Source organism: Arachis duranensis, chromosome 8 (assembly GCF_000817695.3).
Source record: "Arachis duranensis cultivar V14167 chromosome 8, aradu.V14167.gnm2.J7QH, whole genome shotgun sequence".
NCBI lineage: Eukaryota > Viridiplantae > Streptophyta > Magnoliopsida > Fabales > Fabaceae > Arachis > Arachis duranensis.
The window spans coordinates 10,709,912-10,721,331 of record NC_029779.3 but is presented as its reverse complement, the minus strand read 5'-3'; the positions used below and the strand labels follow the sequence as shown (position 1 = coordinate 10,721,331).

Sequence of the window (11,420 nt, the reverse complement as noted above, 5' to 3'; positions counted from 1 at the left end):
TATTCATTTAAATAAGTAGATTTTGTGTCTAAAATTAAATCTGTTTAAATTTCGAGCTAAACGGGTTAAGTCCGATTAACCTGAAAAAAATGACAGGTTAAACGGACTAACTTGTAGGCTAAATGGGTGAACTATTTTTTTTTACGTTTTCTTAAAAAAAGTAACACTTTTAGCTGATATTTCTCTTTATCCGACCATAAACTAAACAAATATTATTTTTAAAGACTTTTGATTTAAAAGTGATATTTTTTATCAAAATATTTTTAAAAAATAAAATAAAAAGATAAATAAGTTGGCCCGTTTAACCCATCGAACTGACTATAAACAAACCGAATTAAAAATTTATGGTCAGTGAATGAAGCAGATTTAAACAAACCCTAAAAAAAATATCTTATTATGGATACTATAAAACATTAAAACAAGCTCAAAATAAGCATTTATCTTATTCTTAGTATATTTGTCAAAACAATCGTACAAAATTTACCAAAATTTTTTTTTTTTTCAAAATGGTTGCCTATCACAATCACAGTTAATTAATATTACTAAAAAGAGGCACTGTGTAAAACCTAACTTAAAGAAAATGACACATACATGCAGCTGCAGATAGTCATATATAGCTATGGTTGTGTACAGTCACAGAGATTTTTATGAGTGTGTTTTGTTTTGGTTAGACGCCATGTTATGTACCGATATTGCAGATATGCCATCATTTTCATTTCATTTCATCTTAACACCATAAAACAGAAGGAAAAAAAAAAAGTAATGTACTCTCTGACCATTCCAACTATATATCACTGCTTGCGTCCTAGTGGTGTGTCCCACTTCCACCAAATCAATAATTGGTTCCCTAATCTTAATTGGTAATTTGAGAAGAAACTTTTGAGTTCTGGCTAATTAATATTTCAAGTTTCAACATCATAAGACAGATATCTTTGACATAAAAAAATGTGAGTTATAAGTCATACCAAACATAAATTAAAGGTGGTAGCAAAATGCCATATTGTATGGTAACAAAACATTACACTTTCACTAATGTGCATATACATGAACACTCTTAATAAGCTAGTAGTTCTCAATGCATTTATTAATTCAATAAAATAGATAAAATAATTCTACTAGCAAGGTGTTTCTTTTTTTAATCCGAAAATGCAAACTCGTTTATCGAGACATTTATTTAACCGATCTTATAAGTTGGTATTACCATATTACATACATTGTTTTATATATGTAATAAAAATTCAACATGCTAATAATGGGCAATGAGTTTGTCTTATTATTGCTGCTTTTGCTTATGTAGTGGGTCAACTTGTTTTGTCTTATACAAAGGTGTATACTTTTGCATATATCTATGATCTATTGAATAAGAAGTCTTCATTGATCTCTATAATAATAATAATAATAATAATAATAATAATAATAATCAACTAAATGGGGTTGATCTAGTAGTTAGCTTATTAGTTTGTTTAAGCAAGTGTTAGGAGTTCGAATTTTCTCTTATGCATGCAGCAATGTATTGGCCATTGACAAATCCTTAAATGGAGTTCAATACTACAACAAATTAGTATGTAACGTATCGGATTAGAAAATACCGTGAGAAATCAAAATAATAATAAGAAGAAACATGAAAACTGAAAAACTAAAGGAACTAGAGTGGAAGTTTGTATGTGTGGCACTATACATACTGTGAGTGTGGGGGCTTCTTGCTGTCTGTGAAGTTATTATTGTATATTTTTCTGTTCTTTTATGCCGCCCAGATACTATTCATTCTTTAAACAAAACTACAAAATAATACAAAATGCTAAGTGAAGCACAAAAAAAGGATGGTCACTATTAATAATAACTTATGAATGGCGAATTGAGAAAAGGAAAACAGTTCTTTTTCTCTGGTATAGTTACATTTTCTTAGGAATGATATACTGCTGTGTAAATGCTTAAACTACTTTTGTGGAAGTATTTTGTGTTGGATATTAGAGTTTTAGAATAACAGTTGAGTTGTCTCTATGTAATTTTAAGATTATACCCGATATAATTATCGAATTAGGTTATATACATTAATCTTTTAGGTACAACCTTTGTCAGACCGGATTAACCTTAAATGATTGTGCACCGAGCTGTCATGTTTCTCTGGAGAGAAGTTTTTCAATTAATTAAGTACTAAAATCAATTTTTATTTTTACATATGACCTTGTTCTCACACACAATTGTTGTACAGACCATGAAACAACAAAAGATATAAGAAGACAATTATGTTCTTGGATTCGGTCGAATTCATGGATTGTTCATAAATGACCCTAACCAGTACAATACAATAATTAAATTCTAAATGAGATAAATAATATATTAAAAAAATGTGACTGTGGTCATGCAATGCACTTAGATAACCTTGAAATTCACAAATGAACATGGTAGTGTCACATGGCAATCTATTTTTTATATGCAAAGAAAAGAGAAAGGGGTAGCAAGAATTCAAGAAATAGAAAGACCTATTATCCCCTAATCTCCTACTTGTTTGTCAGTACTTGTTATCTTTATGTGCACTTGTGCAGTGAAACACACACTTGTACTCTCCCATTTTCCCCTCCCCCCACTTTTTTTCAAAATATACCAGCCCATGTCACTGATTATAGCCTTTTTATTTATTTATTTATTTATTTCAAACCTTGAGTTTATACTCTGAACTCTCAAACTCATTCTTTTTTTTTTCCAGTTTCATTCTTAGGCTTCTAGCTATCCTGAAGTTTGGTTTCCACTTATCACAGAGTCAAAGGTATTATTTGAGTTTATTTTTTCCCTTTTTGTTCATGTTCATGACTTCATGTAACGTTCTTGGGATATTTTGCATTGGATACCATGTAATGTTTCATTACCTGTACTTTTTCTGCAAGGTTTTATGAACCAGTTCTTCTTTCTTTTTCATTTTTCTATTTTTTTTTCTTTCAGTAAAAAGTCTCAATGCTGCTCTAGGAACTTTGATACTTCTCCTTCTAATATTTTATAATGGTATTTTATTTGTCAAAGCTAACCCCTAAAGGCTCATTCTGTACACATGCTTTGTGTTTATTTCTAGTCAAAGCTAATCAGAAAATATCAAGCAAAGTAACCTTTTTTTTTCTGTCTAAACAACTGAGTTTGTTGAAGGAAATGTTGAAAATGTGATTTGAATTCTCTGATATCTAAAGGTTAGAGCTTGCAGGATGAGGTTTCTGTTTAGTAAAAAGTTGATGAAGCACTAACCAAAGCTTTCTGCTCTCCACATTTTTGGTTAATTTCTTTGCAGATGAATTCCATGCAAACTGAATTTTCAGGGTCTGATTCTGACAGGAACTCGGATGAACTGGTAATATAAGCACTCTAAATTGTGTATTCACCAACTTTTCTTTCTGAAATTAGGCATAACTTTCAGATATTTTATAATTCTTTAGGAAATAGTTTAGTTATTTTTTCTTCTTGTCTCTGTAGCATGATGAATTCCCTATGGGACAAAACCAATCCCCTGATATCACATCAGAAGACGTGGCGAGTGCTGAAGATGTCGACGAAATTGCGCGTTCACTTGAACTCACCTCAAATTTAAGGCAGAATGTAAAATATAGTGCATTGGAGGAAGATCAAAATGAAGCAAATGATGATGTAACGAATATAAATGACAGAGATTTAACTTATGGTTTGAGGAACATCTCAGAGAAGCTATCTGCAGCACTTGTGAATGTAAGTGGCAAAGAAGACTTGGTTAAGTTACATGCTGAAGTTGCTGAAGAAGCCATTGCAGGTACATACATAGAAATGTTTTGTAATAATAGGTTCATATTTTCCACTATTGCTTTTCTACCTTGAATATGCTTGGTGTTGTTTTAACTTTGTCTGAAGCAATTCATCTGATTGCTAAGCAAGAAAACCACAAAACAGAATTTGCATGAAGTTTGGGTAGGTCATATGTAATTGGACCATTTTCATGAACTTATAGGTTGGGAGAAGGCTGAAAAAGAAGTTGCAGGCTTAAAGAAGCAACTCGAGGCGCTAAGTCTCAGAAATTCGGCTTTGGACGATAGAGTTGCGCATTTAGACGCCGCACTTAAGGAGTGTGTTAGGCAGCTAAGACAAGTAAGAGAAGAGAAGGAACAGAATTTCCATGATGCTGTAGAAAACAAAACAAGGGACTTAGAATCTGCGAAAATTGAACTCCAGAGCAAGCTCATTGAGCTCCAAAGTAAATTGGAAGCTTCTAATGCTAGATCTCAATCAATTGATCTTGAGATGTTACATAAGAGTGAAATTTTGGAGAAAGAGAATATGAAACTGAAGCATGAACTCCAAGCTCAATCAGAGGAGCTTGAAATAAGGACAATAGAGAGGGATTTAAGCACGCAAGCGGCCGAGATAGCTAGCAAGCAACATTTAGAAAGCATCAGCAAAGTGGCGAAGCTTGAGGCCGAATGCCGGAGACTGAAGAGCACAGCTTGTAAAGGCTCTGCAGTTAGTGATCATAAATCCATTACATCATCCTCATTTTGTGTTGAATCTCTCACAGATAGTCAATCAGACAACGGGGAGAGGCTGAATTCGGCTGAGATTGATGCCTGCAGGAAGAGTGGCTCAGAAACAGACAAGTGTGAGCCGAGTTCTGATTCATGGGCGGCTGCGCTAATTGCAGAGCTTGATCAGTTCAAGAATGACAAGTGTGGACAAATTCCATCCAGTGCTATTAAAATTGATCTCATGGACGATTTTCTTGAAATGGAACGATTCGCTGCAATGCCTGAGATTACAACTGAAAACTTTAACCAGGAGTCAGTTGTTACTGATCAAAGTACTAACGGAGAAATCTCCCTTGGAGATGAGTTTGACATGATGAACCGTCAGATGAAAGAACTAAAAGAGAAGCTAGATAAGGCGAATGTAGATAAATCTGAGCTGGAGATAGCTTTGATGAAATGCCACGAGCAGTTCGAGGCCTCGCAACTTCGGCTAAGAGAGGCAGACACAAAATTGAAGGAGCTGCAAAGAGAGCTAGAAAGTGCCAACGAATCAGAGCAAATGATAGAAAACCAACTAGCGAGCATGGAAGCCGAGGCACAATCAATAACCAAAAGAGTTCAGTTATTAGAAGCTGAGGTTGATAGAGAACAGGCAATGTCAGATGAAATCGCAATCAAGTGTAAGGTACTGGAGGAAGAGCTAGAAAGCAAGAAGCAAAATGAGAAATTGTTGTTCAGTGACATGAAGATCAAACAGGTTGGTCATCACTCATCATTGACAATTTGATATTGACATGAATCTAGAAAACACTTCAGTGTTTGTAACATAAAATGGTTTTCTATGGCAGGAGGATCTAGCACTGGCTGCAGGGAAGCTTGCTGATTGCCAACAAACAATAGCAGCTTTGGGAAATCAACTAACTTGCTTAGCAGCACTTGAAAATTTCAAGTTGTATTTAAATGACACATAACATGAGTAGATATTCCAGTTAAAAATGGAATAGAAATTGAATGAGGATGTAGAGAAACTAACTATAACGGAAGCCATTCACTTCTGATGTAATTCAGAAACTTTCTACTGCCATCTGGAAACAAACATAGTTCACATCATCTTTGTTTTCTGAAAAGGTTATTCTATTGTTGAACCAAGGATCAAAACTTCTAGTGGACCTTCTAAGTGCTCTTTAATTACCATTTTTATCATTTTCACAACTTTTTGAAATCTGAAGTATAAAAATTATTATAAAATGACTAGAATTCTAGCCTAGAATATAGATACCTCTTCCAAAACAATTTGGATAGCGGAGATTACAAACAATCAATTTGTGTACTTTACAAATGACACTAGATCTAATATACATCATCTCCATGAATTTATTACATTACACTTTTAGTGAAGGGGTGTGCTAATACAAAGTATTATGCTGATTTCTATTATATCATTCACTATGGTGATGCTGCTTAGTCTGGTGTGACTTGCTCTCTCTATTAAAAGCTTTAATGAGATCAAGGCCAAGACCAATATTCAACACATTCATACCAGCCATGCCAAACAGAGCCAGTGGTAGCTCCATTCCCCTTCCAAATTTGTGAGCATCCCGGATGAGCTTGACCGTGATGAGAATGTGAGTTATAGTCCTTGCCAGAAAGAATGTCAACCAATTAAGAAACCATTCTAGCTTAACAAAACTGCCCTTTGCTTCGCGTACACCGGACATCCGTCTCACTTTCCTCACGTGCAGAAAGATTGAATGCAGCTATACCATCACAAAAACTCATTCAATCATGGTACAATCACTTAAAAGAAGGTGAAGTTTCAAAATAACTGAAGCTTACCTCGCAAACTAAAGTGAGAATGAGGTAGTTGATGGTGATATTTCGATACAAAGCAAGAGTGAAGCAAATTAGGAGAACCAGATGATGCACAAGGATGGAAGGGATCCAACCATTGTACAAGTGGTAGCAAAGCATATCCCATTGATCATATGCAAAGTAACCACATGAAAAGCACAATGCTTCAAATGCCCATGGCCATGTATGTTCTACCAACTGCGAGTGATCGAACATTCCACTCGGACCGTTAATTAGCACCTGTCTGAGCAAAATAAAGACCACTGCAAAAGAAAAAATGACAGTATCAACGGTAATCAACAGATATAGGCTGGGTTTTTCTGAACCCTAACCTCAAAGGCTCAAACAATTAAACAAATAATAATACATTTAGATTCCACAAATTAGAAAAGTTACTACAATTAGCAACAAAAAGAGGCTGATTTTTATTTCATCTGGAATTCGCATCTCAGATTTGTGTATGGATAAGAAAGAAGCAAGTAAATGGGGGAACCTGAAGCGGAGGTGATGGTAGAATGGAGAAGGGAGACGGAAGTGTTGACGAAGAGAGCGTCTCTGTCTTTGTGCGTTTGTTTGCAAAAGAATATTCGGGTGAGGGAATTACAGCCCTGGTAGAATACAGTACCGGCAACGACGTAGAGAAGCTGCCTGCGGTTATTGAATAGTATCTGAAAACAAACGGATAGGGCCCACAAAATGAGAGTCCCTAAGAAGAAATTCTCAACCTTCCCGCGCTCTCGTCCTCCTTCTTCTCTTCCCATCCCTGCGAGGAAGGCGATGTGCCAACTGCCAAGGCAGAGCCGCAGAGAGTGAAATAAGGGATTTATTGAAAAAAGAAAAAGAAAAGATTCAAACAGTTGAAAGAAAAAAAGAAACCGCTTCTACTCTTATAAAATTGCATTTCACTAAGAAATAACCTGATCTTCAATTTATGGGCAACGTTATTGAGTCATTTGCTCAGGGAATTGGAAACGGCGTCGGCAAACTTTTTAGTTCCCCTGTTGAGTTCCTCTCCGGCAAGTCTTGTAGGTAACACCATACAATACATACTCTTCAATGCATTTTAATAAATTCAAAATTAAATTAAACATGAAATGTGAAAATTGGAATTTAATTTGTTTCAGTTCAGTATGTGGACCAACATGGGACTTTCTTTGCTACATCGAAAATTTCTGCGTTGCCAATCTCTTGAGACTCGCCATGGTTTTTATTCTGCTGTATGCGGGTAAGTGATTTATCAATATTTTCTGATTCAAGATAGAAACTCAACTGCAGTTGTATTGATGATAAATTAGTTAAATATGTTTAATGTTCTGTTTTTCTTTGCAGTTCTATTATTCTTTTATCTGCTGCATAAATTAGGCATATTCGGGTGCATTGGGCGGGGGCTTTGCAAAATAATATGGGCATGTTGTTCTTCTTATTGTTGCATATGGGAATATGCCTGTGCTTTTTTGTGTGCCAAACTGCACAAGATTAAAAGGAGAAGAAGGAGGAGATTAAGAAACACTATAGATAACAGGTTCTACTTGGCAACTGAACAAGATTATAGTGATGAAAGTATTTCAAATCGTTTTCCATCACTTTCGCGTAGAAGGAGAGACTACAAGAGCTCGCATTTAAGAAAATCTTTACGGGTTAGAAATGGTGATCATGCTCGAGTTGAGATTAGTAGTTATAGAAGCAAAAAGCATCATGGCAATAATGTAATGGAACATTGTGATTACAAAGGTAATGTTCATGATATTAAGGTAACTCGTACATCTAAGTTTGCTAGAAAAGGTGTCAATAGGAGAAAAAGAATTCTTACAAAGTAATTACCTTCTTTGTATTATTAATGCATATGCTTATGACTCGTTAATTTGAGGGGAAAAAACAAGTATCTTCTTGCTTTTTGTCTTGTGACATTGATAGAAACTATTTTCTTCTTTTCTATTCTCTCATGAAATCAGTATATGAAGTTATTTTAAATGCAATTTTGTTTTGATCTTGATAGGGGAGTATACTATTTCTCTCTAATTTTTCGAAAGAGCATAGCAATATAATTATAATATAACCGGAAAAAAGGCAGATATGATATGAAATTGCAAAAATTGAAATTAGATCGCTTAGGGGTGATGTTTGGGAATGTATATATATAAAGAGAAGAGAACGTGGGTTATAAATTAAGTACATAGATTAATGTTGTACATTTTTGTTTTTTAAAATGAGTTCAAATTCATAGTTTGTAAAATTGTATTGATTTTAGCAACATTTACCATTTAGAAACTGCTATACACGAGGAGAATGGAAAAAGGAACTAATCTCCAACACTAAGTAGTGTTTGGTGGAGAGACAAATTAAAACTGAGAGACAGAAATTAAAAAGACAAATATTGAAATAAATATTAATATTTTGTTTGGTGTAAAATGAGAGACATAAATTAAAATAAGAATGAAATTCTAATTTAATTTGTACAAATAGTAAAATTGGAATTAATTAATTGAAATGAAGATATTTTTTTAGGTATAAAATGTTATTAAAATTTCAGTTTTTATCTCTAAAAATTTTAGTCTCTTATATATCTATTTTTTGGAGGTACTGAAATATTAAAATTTTGGAGACAAAGACAAAAATTTTAGTACCAGTTTCTCTCTCAATACCTCAAAACAAACGCTATTAGTTTTAAACTAGCCACAAAAGTAGGCCACTAATCTCTTGTTGGGTGTGTTTGGCAAAGCATTGGAAAGAAAAAGTTATTTAAACTTTTTGAAAGTTTCAATTTTTTATTTGGTTAATTTTTTTATTTATAAACGTAGAAGTAATTTTGAACTAAAAACCACGTTTAGAAGAAACAACAATTTTTAGTTTCTGCATTTTACTAATAAACTTTTAGCCATCATCACTAAATATTTATTTATTTTTTTATCAATTTTATCCTTTATGCATGTTATAGTATTATTTATAAAATTCTTATTATCAAATAATTAGGTTTGAAAAAGTACCAGCTTTAAAGGTAGGTTTGAAAGAAAATATATTATTTGATTAAATTCATTATCAATAAAACCTTCATTTATTTATTCACTTATTTTTAAAAAGTTAATTCAGGTTTTTGGTTAAAAATAATTAAATCATTTGCAAAAAAGAAAAAATTTTTTTTTTGGTAACTTGTGTTGGTTGCAATTTTTTTCACCACAGTATCAGGGTGTTTTTTTTTATGTAATTTTTTTTAAAGAAAAAGAATACATATAGTCATTTGGAAAAAATTAAAAAGAAAGAAGAGAACATCCGGCCCAGAAAAGAAAAGACATACCATGAGATGGTCTAACCCAAAATCAAAAGCCCAACAAAATGTATTTGGTTTGTTTTGAAAAAATAAAAGAAAGTGGCCTGACAAATACCAAAGTTATTGACAAACACGCATATGAACAATGATACATTCATGACAAAAAGAAAAGAGAGAATAATGATATATTAAAGTTTGAAAACTGAGCATGCTAATTTATTTTATTTGATATCTTCATTTTTGGAATAAGGTATATTGCTACGTATGGAACATGTTTTGCCATTGCGTTGCAATTTGCACAAAGGCCTACCTTATCCAAAAAGAAAATCCAAAGTTTATGATTATTAATTGTCATTGGTAATAAGAAGACCTAAGAATAACCCAAGAATATGGAATATTGAGAATCCATTACAAAGGGTTCACCATTTACTTGACGTGGAAGTTTGTTCATCCTTCCTTCCCCAATAGAATCTATTTAGAATATGTTTCTATTCATCCCCTCAAATACCATGCACAAATCAAATCACTTTAATTTGTTCTCTTCTCATAAACCTACCACATTTTAGTTCTTTTTCTCTCTTTTTTTTTTTTATTTTCATCATAACAATATGGAAGGTGATGATGGAAAACAACCAACCCACAAAGAACCATGCAATAATAATAGTAGTAACAATAATGAATTATTTGAGCAAGAGAACTTTGATTATATTCTTGCAATTAGCTTGCAAGAACAAGAGGGAGCAACATACACAACCCTAGCAACCATGGAAAGTGACGACGATGAAGAAGACGACGACGAAGATGATTATTCCTCTTTGGGCGATGAAGATGGCGATTCTGAGTATTATTTAGAAAGCCAAGACTTTGAGGAGTCAGAAAGTCAGTTCCTTGAAGGTGAAGGAAGCAACTACGACGACGATGACGAGGGAGAAGAAGAAGAGATGGAAGAAGATGAAATTGATCCAGATGAAATGTCCTATGAAGAGTTGATTGAGTTGGGAGAAATCATAGGAGAAGAGAATAGAGGATTATCAGAAAATGAAGTGTCTTCTTGCTTATACCCTTACACTTGCAAATCTAATAGTGATGATGAAAGAATCGATCGGTGTGTAGTTTGTCAGATAGAATATGAAGAAGGTGAATCAATGGTGGCACTGGAATGTAAGCACCCTTTTCATGAAGATTGCATAACCACATGGCTTCAGATTAAGAAGGTTTGTCCAATTTGTGGCAATGAAGTTTCAACCAATAATAATAATACCAACAAGATCATGCCTAAGAATGAATAACCTTTGATTATTCTTGTTATTGTATATATACTTTAGATTAGATTATTGTTAAGTTATTGATGTGTCTGTACATATTATATTACTGGCTAGTGTATGTAAATATATATGTATGTAATCCGCATTTGAATATTATTTATGAACAAATTACTGTGATTTATTCATTTGATGAATGCAACTATACCATCGTTGAAAAATAAATGAAGCATCAAAGGATTGGATATCGTAGAATTACTAGCTAGCTACTAGCAATAATATCGCAGAGAAAATTAAATAAATTTCTACCTTTAATTTGGTATCAATTTTTTCCTTCAGTTTTCAACTGTAACCGGTGGCTATATTTCTTTATTAGATTAAGAAAAAGTCTAGGAAGGCAACTCAACGTTAGCCAATTTAAATCAATTTTTTGTATTTTTAGTTTTAAAATTTAAAAAATTAAGATAGTGAATTTTTTTTTTATAATAGACATATTTTTTAATTAGTTCGTTCTAACTCACTACACTTCTAATTGATTCTTTAAATTGGGATCATGGAATGAAAGGC

At 33.1% G+C, this 11,420-nt stretch overlaps 4 protein-coding genes across 6 annotated transcripts; 3 read left to right on the top strand and 1 right to left on the bottom strand.

Moving 5' to 3' along the window:
- The first annotated feature begins 2,523 nt into the window (after positions 1-2,523).
- Positions 2,524-5,666, top strand: LOC107481392 (filament-like plant protein). 2 transcript variants are annotated; one of them, XM_052253544.1, is made up of 5 exons: positions 2,524-2,767; positions 3,278-3,337; positions 3,484-3,769; positions 3,965-5,232; positions 5,324-5,666. In XM_052253544.1, exons 2-5 carry the CDS (start codon positions 3,278-3,280, stop codon positions 5,444-5,446), a joined length of 1,737 nt encoding a protein of 578 aa, XP_052109504.1. In that variant the 5' UTR covers positions 2,524-2,767; the 3' UTR covers positions 5,447-5,666. The 2 variants fall into 2 exon arrangements, with proteins under 2 accessions (XP_052109504.1, XP_020994922.1); XM_021139263.2 differs by having other exon boundaries at positions 3,460-3,769.
- A 72-nt stretch (positions 5,667-5,738) lies between these two features.
- Positions 5,739-7,531, bottom strand: LOC107481393 (uncharacterized). 2 transcript variants are annotated; one of them, XM_016101672.3, is made up of 4 exons: positions 7,244-7,531; positions 6,820-7,112; positions 6,312-6,589; positions 5,739-6,232 (listed from the first exon to the last, which is right to left on the bottom strand). In XM_016101672.3, exons 2-4 carry the CDS (start codon positions 7,085-7,087, stop codon positions 5,915-5,917), a joined length of 864 nt encoding a protein of 287 aa, XP_015957158.1. In that variant the 5' UTR covers positions 7,088-7,112; positions 7,244-7,531; the 3' UTR covers positions 5,739-5,914. The 2 variants fall into 2 exon arrangements, with proteins under 2 accessions (XP_015957158.1, XP_052109505.1); XM_052253545.1 differs by lacking the exon at positions 7,244-7,531 and having other exon boundaries at positions 6,820-7,219.
- LOC107481394 (uncharacterized) lies at positions 7,258-8,143 on the top strand. The gene is made up of 3 exons (XM_016101673.3): positions 7,258-7,355; positions 7,451-7,551; positions 7,656-8,143. Exons 1-3 carry the CDS (start codon positions 7,258-7,260, stop codon positions 8,141-8,143), a joined length of 687 nt encoding a protein of 228 aa, XP_015957159.1.
- A 1,990-nt stretch (positions 8,144-10,133) lies between these two features.
- Positions 10,134-11,012, top strand: LOC107481390 (E3 ubiquitin ligase BIG BROTHER-related). Its single transcript, XM_016101669.3, has one exon. It carries the CDS (start codon positions 10,200-10,202, stop codon positions 10,878-10,880), a length of 681 nt encoding a protein of 226 aa, XP_015957155.1. The 5' UTR covers positions 10,134-10,199; the 3' UTR covers positions 10,881-11,012.
- The last annotated feature ends 408 nt before the right edge of the window (positions 11,013-11,420 follow it).

Excerpts from the sequence above, each read along its gene's own strand:
- LOC107481392 (XM_021139263.2), top strand. The coding sequence starts at position 3,278 with ATGAATTCCATGCAAACTGAATTTTCAGGGTCTGATTCTGACAGGAAC. Across the intron at positions 3,338-3,459 it reads ACAGGAACTCGGATGAACTG|CATGATGAATTCCCTATGGG; the intron begins GTAATATAAGCA and ends TTGTCTCTGTAG. Across the intron at positions 5,233-5,323 it reads GTGACATGAAGATCAAACAG|GAGGATCTAGCACTGGCTGC; the intron begins GTTGGTCATCAC and ends TTTCTATGGCAG.
- LOC107481393 (XM_016101672.3), bottom strand. The coding sequence starts at position 7,087 with ATGGGAAGAGAAGAAGGAGGACGAGAGCGCGGGAAGGTTGAGAATTTC. Across the intron at positions 6,590-6,819 it reads TACCATCACCTCCGCTTCAG|TGGTCTTTATTTTGCTCAGA; the intron begins GTTCCCCCATTT and ends TTTCTTTTGCAG. Across the intron at positions 6,233-6,311 it reads TTCTCACTTTAGTTTGCGAG|CTGCATTCAATCTTTCTGCA; the intron begins GTAAGCTTCAGT and ends GTGATGGTATAG.
- LOC107481394 (XM_016101673.3), top strand. The coding sequence starts at position 7,258 with ATGGGCAACGTTATTGAGTCATTTGCTCAGGGAATTGGAAACGGCGTC. Across the intron at positions 7,356-7,450 it reads CTCTCCGGCAAGTCTTGTAG|TTCAGTATGTGGACCAACAT; the intron begins GTAACACCATAC and ends AATTTGTTTCAG. Across the intron at positions 7,552-7,655 it reads TTTTATTCTGCTGTATGCGG|TTCTATTATTCTTTTATCTG; the intron begins GTAAGTGATTTA and ends TTTTCTTTGCAG.
- LOC107481390 (XM_016101669.3), top strand. The coding sequence starts at position 10,200 with ATGGAAGGTGATGATGGAAAACAACCAACCCACAAAGAACCATGCAAT.